Source organism: Pipistrellus hanaki, assembly GCF_964339955.1.
Source record: "Pipistrellus hanaki genome assembly, chromosome: 5".
Lineage (NCBI taxonomy): Eukaryota > Metazoa > Chordata > Mammalia > Chiroptera > Vespertilionidae > Pipistrellus > Pipistrellus hanaki.
Window position 1 is genome coordinate 69,388,596 of NC_140507.1, and position 19,772 is coordinate 69,408,367.

At 53.9% G+C, this 19,772-nt stretch overlaps 1 protein-coding gene across 2 annotated transcripts in view; it reads right to left on the reverse strand.

Annotated features, from left to right (window-relative positions):
* Positions 1-337: 337 nt before the first annotated feature.
* SCARA3 (scavenger receptor class A member 3) overlaps positions 338-19,772 on the reverse strand; it is a 31,523-nt gene continuing 12,088 nt past the window's right edge. For both annotated transcript variants that reach the window (XM_084886397.1, XM_084886396.1), the window contains exons 2-6: positions 16,258-16,353; positions 14,737-14,856; positions 12,736-12,834; positions 10,248-11,291; positions 338-2,125 (exon numbers count right to left, since the gene is read on the reverse strand). In XM_084886397.1, coding sequence (XP_084742523.1) covers positions 1,674-2,125; positions 10,248-11,291; positions 12,736-12,834; positions 14,737-14,856; positions 16,258-16,353 — 1,811 coding nt within the window. In that variant the 3' untranslated portion in view covers positions 338-1,673. The remainder of the gene's footprint in view (positions 2,126-10,247; positions 11,292-12,735; positions 12,835-14,736; positions 14,857-16,257; positions 16,354-19,772) is intronic.

The following is a 19,772-nucleotide window of genomic DNA, read 5'->3' on the forward strand; positions in this document are numbered from 1 at the left end:
TCCAAGCCTGTCTTATTTTCCAGCCTCATTTTACCCCCAGAGCTCTAGGGCCCTGCCGCCCAATTAATAAAGCTTACCTTGTTTCACCGGGTCCCCACTCTTCATGGGTAATTCCCTCAGATACCCCTGGTCTCCGGCCCCAGCAGGACCACCGTGAACTCCCAGCGGAGTGCAGTGTTTCTGGACTGAGGGGCCAGGGGGTTAGACCCACACTCCACAGTGCGAATGACTAACTAGGGGACCCCTCGGGCACTGGTTCCCCTTCTAGGGCCACGTGAGGCGGAGCCCCTGAAGTCATCACGCTTCTGGCGGGCAGAAAAGATAGCAGACACCTCCCTCTTAGAAACACTCTTTACTGAGTCAGTACTACTAAGTTGCATGATATCATATGTAGACAGGAGACTTACATGGCAGTGGGGACGGACAGGAGTGCAAACCAGTTGCACATCTATTCCGAGGAGGGGGTGGCATCAAGGCCATGGGGAGGGGAGGGGCTGGTCTCGGAGTCAGTTTGGATGCTCAGGCTCTGCTGGAACACAAGGCCAGGCCGCTGCACAGCGAGAGGAGCCCGTGGGCCCACTCCCTGCCGGGAGCTCCCCGCGCTCCTTCCTGCCGGGGCGCTCAGAAAGCTGCAGGTGGGCGAGGGGTGGCGTCCAAATGGGCCTCTTGTGGGTGTTCAGACCTGTCCCTCCTCGTTCAGCTGTGCTGCTCAAACAGAGGCCATTCTGGGTCACGGAGGGTGAGGTCAGTGGGCAGGAGAGCTGGGTGTGGGAGAGCGGCCCTGTTATTGAGGGGGGGGGGGTCAGTCGTCCCCCAGCCACCAGACTGCCTACCCCAGCAATGGACAGCAAGGGCCAGCTCTCTAGGCAGCCCAGTGACCCCTCCTCCATCTTCCACGTGCTGGGTGCCACTTCAGCGGAATGTTCCACGCACAGAGCGTCCCTGCACAGGTGAAACCGCTGTTTAGATTTCTTCTGGAATGCTCCTGACAGGAGGAGGCCGGGAGGAATCGAGGGGTTTTCCGACACGTGGAAACTGCTGAGCTCCTGGGGCAGCGTGGGCAGGGCCCGAGAATGACAGCCACGGTGGGGTCCTCTGTCCTGGGCGAGACAGGCGGGCCCCAGGGTCTGCTCCCATGGTTACAGGGAGGGTCTGCCGTTGCCAAATCCACCCTGTCCTTCCAGTTTGAACCACAGTCCCCTGTAAAGGTTTCCCCGGGTCTCTGCAGCCGCTGGGAGCCCGGGAGAGTACTGGCTGGGACGGTGTGACAGTGCTGGAAAGACTGGAGTTGGTCGCCAATTCGGAAGCAGATTCAAGACCTTCCTCCCGAGGTAGCCACCTCCCTGGCTGGCTCAGTCACAGGAGAGGGAGGTCGCCTTCTGCCCTCTCCTCCTGTCCAGCCAAGGAAACCCAGTTGGCCCCCCTGGCCAGCAGGGAAATGCATGTGTACACGTGTGTGTGTGTGTGTGTGTGTGTGTGTGTGTGTATGAGGGGCTACTTTCCAGGTTACAGTCACTATTGGGAGCCCAAAGTCGCTGGGGCTGGCCTGGGGGCAACCCCCTTTGGGATCAAAGGAGCACAATTTGTATGTGAGGCTTTCCGGGGACTCACTCTGCCCTGAGCCCCCGTCCCCGCATTCTGTGAGGCAGTGTCGGGGACCGCGCGGACCCTCCTCAGTAGCGAACCTGGCTGCCTGGTGGGCCTGGGGGCCCAGGAAGGCCAGGGGGACCCTGGATCCCTGGTTCCCCCTTCGGTCCCACAGGCCCCCGCTGGCCCGGTGACCCTGTCTTCCCAGCAATCCCCGGTTTTCCCTGAGGCCCCGCGGGCCCTGGAGGTCCTGGGGGCCCCTCTGGCCCCGGGGGCCCCACATCCCCTTTGGGGCCTGGCTGTCCTCTTGGGCCTCCAGTTCCAAAGCTGCCCTTGGAGCCTTTGAGGCCTGGGAAACCCCGCAGGCCCACCGGCCCCCTTTCTCCCACGGGTCCGATTTCCCCGGGCTGCCCCTCAGGGCCCTGGGGGCCCGGGGGCCCCAAGCTGCCAGAGTCTCCTTTGGGTCCTCTGCCACCAACGGGCCCTTTCACGCCCACGTCGCCCTTGAGTCCTCTTGGTCCTGGAGGGCCGGGGGCACCTAGGGTTGGAGAGAAGAGGGGAGAGGTCAGTCCATGAGGGGCAGGTCTCTCGAGGCGTTCTCATGACGGAGGTGCCACGCCCTGGGCCCCGTGACGCCCGCGGGTTCGACACATGCAAAGCCCAGGCCTGCCGGCTGCAGACTTCGGGAGTTCAGGCCGGTGCCTCGGCTTCCCTGAGTTGACGTCACCATCTGTGAAGCAGGGATTCGAACACTCACGGAGACTGAGAGGCCTGAGGCCTGGTGCACAGTGGGCACTCCTTGTTCTAACTTCAGGCCTCGTCCGTAGTCCTACATGTGCACTCACACCGGGGATGGACAGCGGGACGGCTCGGGGAACAGGCCGAGTCTGTCCATGCCTGTCTCTCCTGCCCCAGCTGGCCTGGCCTTCCCACCTCCCCGTGGTCTTCGTTTGCTGTACGCAGCCTCCCACCCCGACATCCCACTCCCCAGCCCCCGCTCCAGGCTTTGCTCGTGACCCGTGTGGCATCTGGGACCGGGAAGGGAGTCAGACATCACGGAGGAGAAGGCCGAGAAAACGAGGCCCGAGAGGCAGACGCCTCCTGGTGGGAGTGGGCGCAGCAACCGCCCAGGAAAAGGGCAGCTCCTCCAGGAAGCCTTCCCTGACCCCACCAGCCTCTTCCCTGAGCCCGTGGGGCTACCGCTCTCTGAATCGCTGAGTTGGCATGCAGAAAGAGAAAGCAGCCCTGGCAGACGACCCGGTGGGCCCTGCTAGACTGTGGAGCCCCCGGAAGATAATGAGGGTCATGGGCCCAGAGCCCGACACACAGCGGGGAGAGCTCAGGGTACATTTGAGGAGGACGAGTCACCGAATGGCTGTGGACACCTGCTCCCACCCAGCTCCGGCCTAGGGCCCGGGGGAGCTGCCCAGAGGAAGACATGGCTCCTTCCTCAAAGAGCCCGGTCTAGTGCTCAGACCAGAGTTCAGATGACCTGGACAAACTCTGGCTGCCCGGACCTGCAAATCACCACCTCTCAGAGCTGTGCGGACCCTGAGGACACAAAGCAGCGAGGAGCCATCACTCTGCCCAAGGCACGTTGGAGGGCTCGGAGCACAGAGGAACGAGCACCATCAGGCCTCCTGAGGACGGCGGGCAGTCATGGAGGACAGCGTGAGGCCCCCGGGGCCAGGACCCAGCGAAGGCCTGGCTTTCTGCAGCCGCCGCGGCCTGGAAGTGGTGGGAGCAGAAGCCAGGCTGGCCTGGGAGATGGAGTCTGGTATCCACAGCCGGCTCTGTCTGAGAACTCTGCTGTGACATCATCCGCCTGGCAAGGAGAACCCTCGAGCTTTTGAGCTGGGTAGGAGCCAGCCCAATTCCGTCATTTCACAGGGGAGGCAACTAACGCCCCGGGAGGCGCAGTGATGTCCCCAGAGGTCCCTGAGTGGGACCCGGACCCAGGTGGCCTCTCAGAGAGAAGGGATCCTGGATGCAGGGCGCTGGGAGCCCCCCCCTCCCCGGGGGCTGTGGTCCGGGGTAGGTCAGGGCTCCTTCGCTGGCTGCTGCCACCTGCTGCCACCCCACCCTCCCCTGGCTCTCCACCCCTGCTGTTCCCTCTGGTCTCCGTCCCGGAGTGGGTCTAAGTGGGACAGAGTGTCCGTGAATACTGTCCTCTATTGCCATCGAAACTGGGAACTGGAACCCAGACAGAGTCAGACCCCCCAGGGCCAATAAAATCTTCCAGCCGTTCCCTGCCACCGCCTGCCAACCACCTCCCCCGCACAGCGTGGGCTCGGCTCACGTGGCCTGCCAGCAGCACAAGCACAAGCTGGGACCCCACCAGCCTGGCTGGGGGTAGGGGTGGCCTTGCCCTGGCCTGGGAGCAGCTCCAGACAGGATCTGCCCTCTGGTCCACAGCAAGCACCCCCGCCACCCCCCCTCCTTCCGCCCCCAATAAGGCGGCCAGAACAGCACAGAACAACACGGGCACAGGGAGATGCCTGAGCAGCCGACTGCCTCCCCGAGCCTGGCAGGAAGGGCTGGGAACTGGCAAAGACACAACCCCGTCTTCACCCCAACTCTGTTCTTGGCTGCTGGGCCAGCTGAGGCTGGGAAGGCAGAGCCATTTGGAGGAGGCACAACCCTTGAGGCCAAGTGGGTGGACAAGAGTCAGAGGCCATGGAGGGACACTGGCCAAGTCCCTGCCCATTTGAGCTCCCGTCCTCGTCTATAAAACAGAGCCTCACCCAGGGCCCCCGTGGCTCCATGAGCATCCCCGCTCCCTGGCCTGCTCCTCTGGGCTCAAGCGCGGGCTGCACTAGGAACCGCTCCCAGGGCTTGTCCCCAGCTCCCTGGGGCTTCACTCTCTTCTTACAGCCACGTCTGAGGCTTCCACTCTTGTCCCCTGGGTAAACGGTCCATGATCCCCTTCTCTGGCCTCGACTTAGGAAAAGCCCCCAGGTCCAGCTGGAGCCCCTGCACTCTCTCCCCTCACCTTCCCCTATCCCTTCCCTTGTCACCATCCCCGGTGGGCGTCCTATTCTCTCCTCCCTGGCCCTGACTAGTAAGGGGCAGAGACAGGATTCAAACCCAGGCCTGAGAAGCTCCGAAACCCATAGACCTTCCTCCCCATCCCAGTGACTGTGTTTCTCATCACATGGTGGCTGGGGCTCCTGGCCCTTTCCCTCCCCTTCCTCCCCACCCCACCGTCCTCCCCACCCCACCATCCTCCCACTGCCAGGCCTCCTGCCCGGGTGCTGCCCGGAGGAGTAGGAGGGTTCCCACAGAGGGGGGTGCGGTAACCAGAGGACTGTCTCCCTCAGGTGAGCCAAGCCTCCGCCTGTCCCTCCCGGGTCAGCCATGAATCATGCGGTCAGAGAACAGGGCTGGCCAGGGAGGAAGTCAACAACTGTAGGTTAGTGGTGAGCATGGGGGGGGGGGGGGCATGTGGACGGAGGCGGCCCAGGGCGCTCTCCAGGATGGGGTGCCCCTGACACAGCTGGGGGTAGGATCCTGACATCACAGAGCTCAAGGGCCAAGGACAGAGGACTGAGTGCTGCTCTGAGCAGTGGGGGACATTTCAGGCAAAGGAGGCAGGAAAGGCAGCAGAGGGAGCTGAGCTGGGAGCGGGGACAGAGACTCTGGACCCCAGGGAGACCCATAATTACTCAGGAAGCCAGAGGCTGTAATTAGGCCATCCTGGCCCATTAGGGCAGAGCCACAACTGACTGCATGTCTGGGACCAGTAGGTGGTCCGCACTGGGAAGAGGGAAGGGGTGGGAGGGTGAGCAGAAGTACCTACTCTCTGGGGGGGGGGGGGGGGCGGGGGGGGGCGGGGCGGTGCATGGGCAGGAGGGGCCCAAAGTTCATCTCTCGGCCAAAGCAATAAGCAAGCCTACAAGGGTAGAAGGCCACAGAGACAGAGAGGCGCCTCTTGGTGGACTGGCCTGGTGCCACTGAGGGCACAATGACCTGGATCTTGGGGATGTGGGTTTGAGGCCCAGCTCTGGCATTAACACTCTGAGTGGCTGGGTATGGCTCTGCCCCTCTTTGCAGCTCATTCCTTAGCCTTCCCCAGTCTCAGGCCGCCTTTCTGTAAAATAAAGGCACCAACACCTTGTCCACTGTACACAGTTGCCGTGAGGCTGAAATGCAACCAAGTGTGTGCACGGGCTTTGCCATGGGAAAAGCTGCATCTCTCAGGTGTTCTTAGGTCGAAGGCAACAGATGCAAATTGCTGGAAGATGAACCCAAAGAACTGTCTACTAATGCATCGATCGAACATTGTGATCACGTAAGTTAGAGGAATACTGTGGGAAGATTTCAGTTACCAAGGAAATGCTCAATAACTGGCTTTGTTGCAAAAATATGACAAGGACAAGCAAAACCTACTCTCCCAGGAGCCCCCAAATCACCAATCCAGATGAAAGAAAAAGTCCCTAGTAGCAGTAGAAATGCTCCATGCTATAATACAAAATGAAGGCAACACAGGCTCGAGACTAAATGGATAAAGAGAACCAGAGAACCAGAGAGGTCAGTCCTACGTCTGAGCTCTGAGCGAGAACAGAGCTGTCTGGGATGGTGGGGGCCTCCCTCCTAGGGCTCCCTGGGTGATGGGCCCACATGCCAACTCTATGCTCTGGGACTACCAGATCTCCCTGGTTGCATATTCTATTCTCTAGAACAGTGTTTCCCAAAGTGTGGTACGCGTACCCCCAGGGGTATGGGAAGAGTTTGGTGGGGGTACGCGTTGCACCGGAGTTTGGTGGGGATATGCACTGCACCGTGCTTAGCTGCGCCTAATTCTACATTCTCATGAGTATGAGAAGTACTCAGCATTACGAAAACTATAGATGGGGTACACATATGTCAAAAGTTTGGAAAACACTGTTCTAGAGCAAAGAGCTGCTAGATTTTTAGGTTGAACAGTCTTCCCACAAAGGCACACACTTTCTGGGGAATGGTCCAGGAAACCTGGTTGTAGCCATACAAATTCCTGTGAAAAAGAATCCTGATTATGCCCTAGCCAGACTTCCCAGTGGTTAGAGCATCGGCCAGAGGACTGAAGGGTCCTGAGTTTGATTCCAGTCAAGGGCATGTACCTCAATCCCTGGTCCTGGTTGGGGCAGGTGCGGGAGGCAACCAGCCAATGTATCTCTCTGACATAAGATGTCTCTCTCCCTCCCTTCCACTCTCTTTAAAAATCAGTGGGAAGACTGACTGGTTTGGCTCAGTAGATAGAACGTTGGCTTGTGGACTGAAGGGTCCTGTGTTCGATTGAGGCCAAGGGCATGTAACTTGGTTGCGGGTACATCCCCAGTTGGGGATATGCAGGAGGCAGCTGATTGATGTTTCTCTTTCATTGATGTTTCTAACTCTTTATCCCTCTCCTTTCCTCTCTGTAAAAAAATCAATAAAATATTTTTTAAATAAATAAATAAATAAGTAAATAAATAAATAAATAAATAAATAGGAAAACTATCCTCAGGTGTGGATTAACCTCAACAACATCAAAAGAATCCTGATTGGGAGTTTTTGGAAGCATTTTCCGGGGGGGGGGGAATTGTTGGCAGTATTGCTGTGAAGAACTAGCATAAAAAAACAATGGTATTTGTTAAAGGTTGACTTGTGTCACCTCACAATTCATACGCTGAAGTACTAGCCCTGAGTACCTAGGAATATGACCTTACTTGGAACTAGGGTCTTTGGAGATAATCATGTTTGAATGTGGTCAGTAGGGGGGCCCCAATCCAGTATCCTATCTAATAAAGAGGGAATATGCAAATTGACTGTCACTCCACCACAAAGATAGCTGCACCCACAGTGGAGGCTGAGTTCGTGAAATGAGCCTTAATGAGCAATCGGCAGGGACATGATGCTGCACCCACCCCCATCCCCATGGGGCTTGACAGGGGACCTGAAGCCACCGCCCTCACCCTGGTGCCAGGCCCAGGGACCTCAGGCCATGCCCCCTGCCCAGTGGGACTTGACAAGGGATCTCAGGCTGCGTTCCCCACCCAGCGGGTCTTGATGGGGAACCTCAAGGCATGCCCTCTGCCCCAGTCCAGGCTGGGGGACCTCAGGCCACACCCCCAGCCCCTGCGCCAGGTGAGGGGACCTGAGGCTGCGCCCCCCACCCAGTGGGGCTTAACAAGGGTGGGACTAGCCAGGTCTGGATCTAGCCCAATATGGGGGGGAGGGGGCAGCCGGGTCTGGGTCTTGCGAAATTTTGAGGCACATGTGGATGGGCAGGGACTTGACTCTGGGTCCTTTCTTCCACAAGATACCGCCCAGCCCATTACACTGATGACATTACGCTGACTGCACCTAGCGAGCAAGTCAATAGGAGCTCACACTTTGTTTCAGCTCCATGTGTAAGACATCTGTGTGTCAGCGGGCGGGAAACAAATGTGACCAATGCGAGGTCCTTCCACGTTGTTGGAATTTCTAGGGGTCCCATGACTGGGATGAAAGATAATGGTTGCATCTGGACTCTCCTGCAATCAAAGAGGAGGCACCACCCCTACTGGTTTCAGAGGCAACAGAGTCCTCATTTGGTTGCGTTACTCCATCCTGTGTACTGAGCGGCCCAAAATGCTGCTCGTTTTGAGTGGGACCCAGAACAAGAGAAGGTTCTGCAACAGATGCAGACTGCCATGCAAGCCGCTCGCCACTCAGGCCATCGGACCCAGCAGCCCAATGGTGCTTGGAGTGGCAGGAGCAGACAGGGATGCTCTTTGGAGCCGCTGGCAGGTCCTTACACCTCAGTTGCAGCGCAGGCCCTTAGGATTTGGGTAAAGCCCTGCCACCCTCTGCAGATAACGAATCTCCTTTTCAGAAATAGTTCTTGGCCTGCTACGGGGCCTGAGTAGAGACTGAATGCTTAGCCATGGGCCATCAAGTTACCGTGCGATCCGATCTGCCCATCGGGGACTGGTTGTTATCTGACGCACCAGGCCATGAAGTTGGGCAGGTAGAGCTGCACTCCATTGGACAAGGTACACAGGTGAAGTTGTATGAAGAAGTGGCCCCAATGCCCATGGTCCCCACTCCTGTGACACTGCCTTCTCTCTGGGGCGTCATGGGGAGTGCCCTACAATCCGCAGACAGAGAAAAACACTCCTAGGTCCTGGTCTGCACAGTATGCAGGCATCCCAGCGGACCGCTGTAGCACCGCAGCCCTGCTCTGCGACATCTCTGAAGGTCACGGCGAAGGGAAGCCTCCCAGTGGGCAGGACTGCTGGCCATGCTCTGTTTGCTTGGAAAGAGAAACTGTCAGACAGGCCCTCGAATCACGTCATTTCATTCAATGCCATTTCGTCATCACGTTGACGAGAAGAAAAAAGTCAGTTCGGGCCAGGGCCACTGTCTGGGTGGAGTTTGCACATTCTGGCCAGGTTTGCATGGATTTTCTCTGGGGACTCCGGTTTCCTCCCACACCCCAAACATGTGCACACTAGGTGGTAGGCGTTTCTACACTGTCCCAGTCTGCGTGAGTGTGGATGCGTGGGTAGCCCTGCTGTGGAAGGCTGTCCCGTCCGAGTGGGGTCCTATCTTTCTCCCTGAACTTCTAGGAGAGGCTCTGGCCACCTGTCATCCTGAACTGGAATAAGCAGGTTGGAAAATCACTTTCTTTCTCACTTGTTCTTACTCATCTTTCTCACATGTAGATAGAGCCCACATTCATTTCAACATTTACCATTAGAAGTGTATGGGTCTTTATTTAGAAGTTTGGTAATGTTTTTTGATCAGATCTATGCTGTGGGAATTTAACTCTTGCTTGTATCAGTTACCCTATGGTGAAATTGGTTTTGTTACATGTCGTTTTGCTCAAGTCAGAGTTTCCAAGAACTTATCAATAACAGGAAGTGAGGACTTACCATATACCAGGTCACAGGCTGTGGCCAGTGATTTGGCTGGATGGTTAGGGTCTTGGAAGGAACACAATCAGAAAATTGGTTGAAATGAAACTTGGGGAAGAGGCATTGAATAGTTCTCTCTGAATGGGCAAAACATGTGAAGATTTGTGTCCTCTGTGACAAAAGGCGGACCCTCCCCCAAGTGGGAGAATTCTCCTGCCTGACCTGAAGTCTTGAAACTGACACATCATCTCTTCCTGGTTCTGCAGCCACTTCCAGTCTTTGGATATGAACGGAGACATCAGCTGTATAGATTTTGGACTTGCCACCCTCCATAATTATATAAGCCAATTTCTTATAATCTCTTTCTCTTTCTTTCTCTTTCCCCCCCACCCTCTCCTATTTATTATTTTCTCTGGAAAACTTTGACGAATGCAGGGGAGATAGGAGAAGACAGCATCAGAATAGTGGGCGTCTGAGGGGCAGATGGTGGAGAGCACTGGTGAGAGGGTGGGAAGGCAGAAAATAAGAAGTGATGGTTTCCAAAAGACGAGGTCTTCCTATTTCTCTTTGTGGTGCAATTAAACAGACCTATCTAAATGTATAACAGGCAAAGTTAGGAGCCACGACACCTTTAAAAAGGGGCTGCAAGTGCACTAAAACTGCCAGTTGCCCTCGGCATTTGCTACAGGATTGTATTAGCCCACTAGGATTTTTGCCTGAAACCAGGTGCTCCTGAGTCTAGCAGGACGACCGAGGCCCCCTGAGAGCTTTGAGGCAGCCCGGCCCAGACCTCACTCTCACCTCGCACGATGGTGACGTTGCGAAGGATCTCTCCGTGCTGCGTGTCCACGGCCTTCATCTCCTCCACGATCATGGACAGGTTGCGGACGTTGAAGTCCAGGCGGGCGCTGAGCAGGCCGAAGCGCTCTCGGAGCAGGTCAGTGGTGCCCAGCATGAGGGAGACGGACTTGTTCAGGTAGTAGAGCTCCTCGGCATGGGTGTGGAAGCCCAGCGTGCAGGACAGCCGCACGTCGTCCAGGTACTTGAGCATGCTGTGCACGTGGCTGTCGGTGGCGTTGATGTTGGTAAAGATGGTGCCAATCTCGATCTCGTGAGAGGCCATGCGTCCTTCCAGCGTCTCGAACCGCTCGACCGTGCGGTTCTGAGCATAGCGCGTGTGGTACTGCAGGTCGTGCATGTTCTCTTCATGGTCGTCCAGGAAGGACGAGATGTTGTCCAGCTGCAGCTGCAAGCCCATCACCTGCATCACCAGGTCATGCATGCTCTCGGAATTCTGGCTGATGCGCTGCGAGGAGGCCCCCAGGGTGGCCTGGATGTTCTTGACCGCTTCCCCGGTCTTGGTCGAGGTGGTGCGCAGGCTGCTGAAGAGCCGGGTGTAGTTCTGCCAGTCGGTGACGATCTTCTGGAGGGTCAGGGTTTCCTCGTCCGTCTTCCGGCGGATCCCGTGGATCCATTCCGAGGTCTGCCCCACGGTGAAGTTGATCTGGTTCACCGCAGCCCGGACGTCATAGCACTCCTGGGCCAGGTCCTTGAGGGAGAGGTCCAGGCCGGCAGTGGTGGCCTGCCAGCCTCGCACCTGAGTCAGGAAGAGCCCCAGAGACTGGTTGACCTGGTGGGTGGAGAAGGAACAGTTGCCTGTCTCCTGGGAGATCTGACTGCTGGTGGTGGAGAGCAGCTCATGGGTCTGAGAGGCCTGGTCCAGCTGGACCTCCTGAGCCAGAAGCATCTTCTGAATCCCCTCCAGCTCCTCCTGCAGTTTTCTGATCTCCTGCCCTAACTGCCCGGCCTCGTGGCAGAAAGAGCAGTTGTTCGGGGCCTTCAGATCTTCAGGAGAAAGAGAGAACGTTTCAGTTGCTGAAGGACCATGGGACAAAGGTTACTTCTTTAAATAAAATATTTCAGGGCATAATGAATCGGCAAGTGGCTTTCCGGTGCCTCTTCCTTTCCTAAGTCCTGCTGTGAAACCCGTTTTGGAAGAGCCTTGACATCTCTATGAGATTTTTAAAAAATATATTTTATTGATTTTTTACAGAGAGGAAGGGAGAGGGATAGAGAGTTAGAAACATCGATGAGAGAGAAACATCAATCAGCTGCCTCCTGTACACCTCCTGCTGGGGATGTGCCCGCAACCAAAGTACATGCCCTTGACCAGAATCCAATCTGGGACCCTTCAGGCCACAGGTGGACACTCTATCCACTGAGCCAAATCCGTCAGGGTTCTATGAGATCTTATTTGTATCAACCCTCTTTACTATGACCTGAAATGTAGGATTTAGACCTAAATCTCCATCTTGCCACCAAATTCTTGAAAATATATCTTTCTAGCTTTTTGAGAACCTCCCATTGACATTTTATTTTAAATTTTCTCCTAATATTTTTAGATATATTATCTCATTTATTCCTCTCACAATATATTATACTTGAGGAGACGGTGCAAAAATTTTTCTCCTATAACTGATGAGAAATGAGGCACAGAGAAGTGGCTTGACAAAACACTCATCGATCAAGACAGTGGCAAACAGGACTTTCTCTTTTCATGACACAGACCACTTCTAACCCCTTCCATGATGGCTCCTTCCGGCTCATTGTCAGTGTGAGAAGGTCCCTTGTTAAAGCAGGAAATCAAGAGCATCAAGAGCTCTACCTGGTTTGGTCCAGTGGATAGAGTATCAGCCTGCGGACCAAAGGATCCCAGGTTTGCCAAGGGCATGTACCTTGGTTGCAGGCTCCTCCCCAGCCTGGTCAGGGCTTGTGCAGGAGGCAACCAATCAATGTGTTTCTCTCACATCGATGTTTCTCTCTGACTTTCGCTCTCTCTTCCAGTCTCCATAAAAAAATAAAAAAATTAAAAAAATCAATGGAAAAATATCCTCGAGTGAGGATTAACAAAACAAAACAAAAGAGTAGCATGAATCATGCACACTTTAAAGCAGTGATGAGGAAAGGGCTGACTTACCAAAAGGCTTTAGAATTAGAAGGTCTTAGAAATATCTTCAGATACATGAGGATCTTATGGAAATGAATTGTCTTTGGCAGAACCTCCAGCCCTCTGCAATGGGTGGCTCTCCAGCTGGACAGGGAGCAGGGAGCCATGGCTGCTCCCTTCTCCCTCAGGCCTCAGTTTGTGAAGGCCGCCCTGCTCCAGGCACCAAAACACAGAGGCACATGGCGGCAGTGTGGTGAGGGGATGGGGGAGGGGTCTATCACCCTACCCCAGTTACCATTACTTTTCTATCCTAGTCAGCACATCTGGACACTGGACACTTACCGAGGCCCTGGAGGTTTTCCTGCATAGACACAAGCTTCTTGTCATAAGTGGCCTGGGCCAGGGAGATGTCTTCCGAGAGAGAGTCTACTTTCCTGAAAACTGTAGGGCAAATACAAGTGAGAAACTGGGGCAGGGTGCTGCCTCCGAGAAAGGCATCTCTATCAGCCCTTCTTTATGGGGCCTCCTATAGAAGGCTGGTGAGGAAAATGCTTCCTATGACCAGAGTTTGTCACGCATCCCTTAAAAATACACATCTATGTAACTATTTCTACCTGTAGACATGTAGCTGTTTATATCTCTCCTTTAAGTGTATATATTTATGTGTATGTATATCTGGCTGTATAGATGTATGTCTTAAATGTATGTATATATTAAAATGTGTAACATACATAATTACACATATGTATAAATATATAGATGATATAGATATATGTTTCTAGTCCCAGATTTGCCTCAAATGTGTTGGGTGACTTTGGGCAAGTTGATTGATCTTTCTGGAGCTCAGTTGGATCATCTGTAGAAAGAAAGCCTGGAGTTCAATGACTTCTAAGGTGTTTCCACTCCAAAATGCTACGATTCCAAATGCTTTGGGACCCATGGGCTTTGATTAACATTGTGTAGGTCAGAGCTGTTGAGATTTAATTAGTAACTGAGAGGCTCCCTGACCTCTGAGTGACTGTGTGTGTGAGCGATGAATCTGGGATGGAAGGGATGCTCGGGAGGTTACCTCTGTGCACCCTGAGCTGCCGGGATAGGCTCTGGCCGCCCCCAGCCCTGGAATGGAATCACGGGGTTGGAAAGGATCTTACTTGTTCTTATTCATCTTTCTTAAATGTATGTATCGCTCACATTTACTTGAATGCTTAATAGTAGAAGTGTTCTGGGTCTTTGTTTAGAAGTTTGGTGATATTTTTGTGACCAGAAATATAATGTAGGAACTTAACTCTTGTTATATCAATTATCTATGGCAAAACTGGTTTCCATATATGTCATTTTGCTTAAAGCCACGGTTCCAAGAACCTTTTGATGTCGTTAAGTGAGGACTTACTATCTCTCTAACCAGGGTCTTAACCAGACACCCCCCTGTTAAGGTTCGGATGAGTGCAGGGCCTGGCACCTAGAGTGAGGCACCCTCCGCCCCGCTGGTCTCATCCTAGTCCCAACCGTGTCTAATGTCTAGTCCATTAGGGCAAACAAACTCTTTCCCTTAGTAAAGAAGTCTGGATTTTAAAAATCTGAATGCCATTGCGGCGAGAAGCCATCACATTTGTTTTCATCAGTTTACCATAAACTGTTATCATCCAGAAGGCAGAGGTTACCTGAGTCTAGCTGTATGCCATCCCCTGGGTGGGCTACCACTCACAGAAACTACAGTGAGCCAGGGACCCACCGAGCTCCGGGCCCCTGGGCCCCACCTCCGGGACTCTGAGGCAGTCAGTCTGGGGGAGACCCAGGAAGCTGCACTCCAGCCAATACTGCGGGGACTTTGAGGCAGGGAGGCATCCCATCTCACTTTGAGAAACAGTCACAAAGACCACAGAAGGGGCTTGGAAATCACCTGACCCATGACCTTAACTACGAATGTACAGCAGGATCATCTGGAAAACTTAAATATATGAATTAATTACATTATTGGGGTGGGGCCCAGGCATCAATATATTTTTTTAAAGCTCCTAGTGATTCTAACATGGAGCTAAAACTGGGAATCACTGATCTGGTCCTCGCCTCTCCTTTTATCTATCGGAAAACGGAGGTGCCCAGAGGGGAAGGGCCTGGCTCCAGATCACACAGCCCATCGCTCACCAGAACGCAGGAGCCAGTCTTTGCCGTTTGAACCAGGCACTGAGACCCCCTGGCTCTGAGCCCAGCCGCACAGGTCTGCTGGCCCGTGTAGCAGAGTTTGGGTACCGGACCCCTGATCAGAAATCCCCTGCAGCCTGGGAGGGCAGAGAGGAGGGGGTTGGGGGGGTGGGGGCGGAGCTGCTGGGAGTGTGCACTCACCCAGAGAGGCCAGCACGACCACGGCCACCAAGAGCAGGGCCAGGAAGAGGTAAAGAATCCGCACAGACGTGTGCAAAGACAGGTTCTTCTGGCAGCGGCTGCAGCGGGGTCCCAGCCGGCCTGTCGGGGACAGAAGGAGGCCAGTGACTGAGGCTGCCGCTGAGAGGCCCGCTCCGTGCTCCTGCCCTGGCCTGTCTCCTCTCATTTCCTTTCACGTTCCAGATCCTCCTTCTCTACCATCTCACTGCCTCCCCTCAAGGCCCTAGAGCTTATAGGTATTGAAGAGGCCAGAGCCAGGGTCTTCACAGCACACCCACCCTGTCCCTCTGTGGCGTCACCATGCAGCCTGGCTGTGGGCAAACACGTCTTCCCAATATGTTAGCCTTGCTGGGCAGCCAACACACATTTCACCGCTGCGTGGCCAACCCATCCTGGTTGGCCTAGAGTCTAGCCCTAGACAGTGGTCGGCATACTCATTAGTCAATAGAGCCAAATATCAACAGTACAACGATTGAAATTTCTTTTGAGAGTCAAACTTTTGAAACTTAAACTTCTTCTAATGCCACTTCTTCAAAATAGACTTGCCCAGGCCGTGGTATTTTGTGGAAGAGCCGTGCTCAAGGGGCCAAAGAGCCGCAGTTTGCCGACCACGGGCCTAGGACTTGCCTGCTTTCAGCACTGAAAGCCTCATGTCAGGGGAACTCCTCCATAAGGGGCGCACCAGGGTGGTTTGCCAAGACTGAAAAAAAGTCACACGCCCTGGGCACCCCTCTCCGTCCCAGGCAAACCAGAAGGTAGAGCACCGGTCTCCAAACGAAACATCAAGAGCAACCAGCAATTCTCACGGAAACCAAATGAAGTGTCCTGGTCTGCGGGGTGGTCCCTGGCACAGAGGAAGGAGAGAACCGGGCATTCCTGCCCGCCCTGGCAGGTGGCCAGGGAGAAGGCAGTGACGCTCTCGCCGAGAAATCTCTAGGGTTCGTTCTGTTTCAGCTGCACGTTCGAAATACCAGGAACAGTTTAAACCTCCTGGTGCCTCGTTCACACTCCCGGCCAAAAGGCTCCAGCATTTCCGAGGCCTGGCCTCAGGCACCCCGGGGTGATTACAGCTTACATACAGCCCATGCTGGGAGGAGCTGCTCCCATCTACACCGGAACCCACCAAGAAGAGCTCCAGGTGACAACGCAGAGCCAAATGCCACGCTGGGTGCTGTGGTTCGGAGGACGGGCTACGTGGCTGGCAGGGGATACAATGACAGGGACGGCTCCGTGCCACCCGAAAGGCAGGCCCTGGGGAAATGGCAGGGGTCCCCGACAGGTCTCACCGGGAGCCCTGGAGACAGATGGCACTTGTGTCAAACTCCACGCTACTCTGCCTTTTCACCGCTGAGGAAGCGAGGGGAGGAGGACAGCCAGGGTTTGGGAGCCATGGAGAGAGGTGAGTGCCCAGCCTGGGGAGGGGAGCCGGGAGGGGCTCTCAGCACAGAGAAGAGGTCAGAGGGCAGCCCCCAGGGCCCTTACCCTCCTGTGTGCACGGGAAGGACGGCATGTCCTCGTCACCAGCCAGCTCCTCTTCCGAAACACACAGCGCATCTCCGTCGCCACCAGCCGACCTCACTGCAATGGAGCCAAGTGCAGTCAGATGCCAGGCGGGACCACCCTGAGCCTCCCCACCCACCCATCTCCAGATGCCCCATTTATTAACGGTCCCCAACCCCTGTCCAATCCTACACACACACACACACACACACACACACACAGACAACACACACACACACACACAACATACACTCACACACACACAACACACAGACAAATCACACACACACACACACACACACACACACGCCTGGGCCCAAGTTGGCCCACTTGAGCTCCAGGTGACCCAGTGGTAAGCAGAGAAAACAGGGCTAAAGGTAAGAACTGAGTGGCTGAGAACCTGGGATGTCCCACACAGCCAAGCGAAAAGACTCCATGATCTCCCACAAGGTGGAAAGGTCACCTGGGCCAGTTCAGCTTCCTACACTCTATGCACCTTGCTCAACCTTCTTTCAGGGAAGTGAAAAGAAACCAGAGCCAGTTGCTTGATCTGGCTCAGCGTCCTTCCATCCCGAATACACGGTGACTGAATCAGGTGCGTCCCCCCACCCTCACCCCCAGCCTCCTGCCCTCATGAGCCTTTTTTCTAGGAGGTCTAGCTGAGCTGAGACTCAAAATCTTCCACCACAGATATGGGTGCTGAGCAGTCCGTGGACGACTGACCAATCAGAAAAGACCAGGGCCAAAACAAACAAACAAACAAACAAACAAACAAAAGCAACCAGAATGGCTGTGGCAGGGTGACAGACCCGAGGCAGCATCCATATCTGTGGTGGAAGGGGGCGGTTGGACCAAGGGGTCTTTGGTCCAACCGCCCCCTCTGCCATTCACAGCCTGTTCTCCTCCTGCACCAAGACTCTAGGTTCCTGATATACAGCTTCTGCATTTGTTGATCCATCTAGTTTCAGCTCCTAATTTGAAATTTCTTTTGGGGGTGGGGGTGGGGGTGGGGCTTGGTCCTTGGGGTTTCCCTGTTCCCTTTCACCTTTAGCTCTGCACTGGACAGTTTGCCTGTGGCTATCTGGTACCTAAACTGCACAGTCCCAGAATATTTTAAGCCAGGAACAGCAGAAGCAGAAGTTCTAAGTTTGGCTTTCTTTTGTTTCATTTCTTAATGCCATGAAGGGCTGGGTCTTGCCTCGAGGCCATCTTCACAACAATCCTATAAACTTGGTCATTAGGTTACGGCTTTTAGAGACAAAAAGACTGAGGTTGAGAGAAGTTAAGAATATTGCTTAAGACTATGTCGTGAACTTAGAAATCGTTGCTACCAAACAGACCACCTCCTCAAAGTGATAAGCCAAGATTCTGCAAATGGTGGGTAGGAATGAAGGGGGGCCCACGACTGAGGGGGTGTGGAGCCTCACGGGCTCCGACAAAGACCTGGAAACAGCCTCAGTAGCACCCCCAGCCTCGTTCCCCAAATGCTGTGCCCTTGTGATCAAAGCTGGCGCCAAGAGGTGAAGCGGGCAAGGAACCTGGGTGAGTGAAGGCACCCAGAATGGGCTCCTAGGGGCGGAGCGCTGGGTGACCCTACGTTCAAGACGCCACCACCATCACCACAAATGCCTCTGCTTTGTCTCCCAGGCCACAGCTTGTACGTCGCTTCCTCAGCAGTCTCCCTGAGCTCCCAGGCTGGAGTGTGTCTTGTTAAATGTATTTCCACATGCTTTGCGTTTTCCCTTTGAAGACTGCAGTACACCTTTTATTACTTACCCAACAGCTCTCTTCCCCAGCGTTTAAAATCTGAGGGCAGCCCTAGCTGGTTTGGCTCTGTGAATAGAGTGTCGACCTGTGGACTGAAGGATCACAGGTTCGATTCCTGTCAGGGGCACATGCCCAGGTTTTGGGCTCAATCTCCAGTGTGTGTGTGGGAGATGGGGGGAGAGGGAGAGGAAGGTGGGGGGAGACACAGCATGCAGGAGGCAGCCAATCAATGATTTTCTCTGATCATTGATGTTTCTATCTCTCTCTCCCTCTCCCTTCCTCCCTGAAATCAATAAAAAAATATTTTTAAAAAAGTTCATGAGGCATAAAAAAATAAAAAATCTGAGGGCAGGGAACGGATCATTGAGGAGCTAGAGACCAGCATCAGGGCCCCACCCTCAGAGAATCTGTGTTAATTGGAGGGAGGGTGGAGACCTGGGCTCACATCCATTATCCCATTTTATCCCTACAACTAGCATGATAGGTAGGGATAAATTATTCTCCCAATCTTACAGGTAAGGAAGCTGAGTTGGGGGGAGGTTTAACTTTTAACACCTGGCTAAAGTCACAGAGCCAGCTACCGTGTTTCCCCGAAAATAAGACATCCTCCGAAAATAAGACCTAGCGCAACTTTGGGGGAAAAAATTAATATAAGACACTGTCATATTTTCGGGGAAACAGGTAGTAGCAAAGCCTCCTGAATCCAGGTCGAATTTTCCTCTTCACAATAACAGTGTCCAGCTAGCCTCTCTGTGATAGAGTTAGTGCATTCTTGTGTGTGTGCATGTGTGTGTGTGTGTGTGTGTGTGTGTGTGTGTGTATGCACTTTGGAGGGGGGTATGTACAATGGCAGAAGGAAGCCTGACATGGTGGACATGACTGATCCCTTTATACTGGGTGGGAAAAAGTAGGTTTATAGTTGTGAGTACTCCAAACACAGACTTTTTCCCTGTATTATTATTTTTTAACCAGAGGCCCCATGCACGAAATTCGTGCAAGAGCAGGCCTTCCTTCCCCCAGCTGCTGGCACCCGCCTCCCTCTGGCACCCAGGACCCAGGCTTCCCTCGCAGCCCTGGCTTTGTCTGGAAGGATGTCTGGTCTAATTAGCATACTAAGCTTTTATTATTATTATAGATTTTTATTGAATTTATTGGAGTGACACTAATCTGAAATAATATATGCACCCCTATCTTCATTGCAGCATTATTTACAATAGCCAAGATTTGTAAGCAGCCCAAGTACCCATCAGTTCGTGAGTGGATAAAAAGCGGTGGTGCATTTACATAATGGAATACTACTCAGCCATAAAAAAAGAAGGCAAGCTTACCTTTTGCCACAGTACAGATAGACCTGGAAAGCACTAGGCTAAGTGACATAAGCCAGTCACATCAAGATTTCACCACATGATTTCACTTAATGAACACAATAAACTAACAAACAAAATAGAAACAGACTCAGAGACACAGAGAGCAGCAGACTGACAGATGTCCGAGGGGAGAGGTTTGGGTGAAAAAGGTGAAGGAATTAAGCAAAAGAACAACAACAACTCATGGACACAGACAACAGCATGGTGATTACCAGAATGAAAGAGGAGTTGGGTGGGGAGAGTAGGAGGGGGTAAAAGGGGAGTGAATGGTGATAAAAGGAGACTTTACTTGGAATGCTGAATACACAATACAAAATACAGACAATGCATTATAGAACTGTGCACCTGAAACTATGTAAAGGT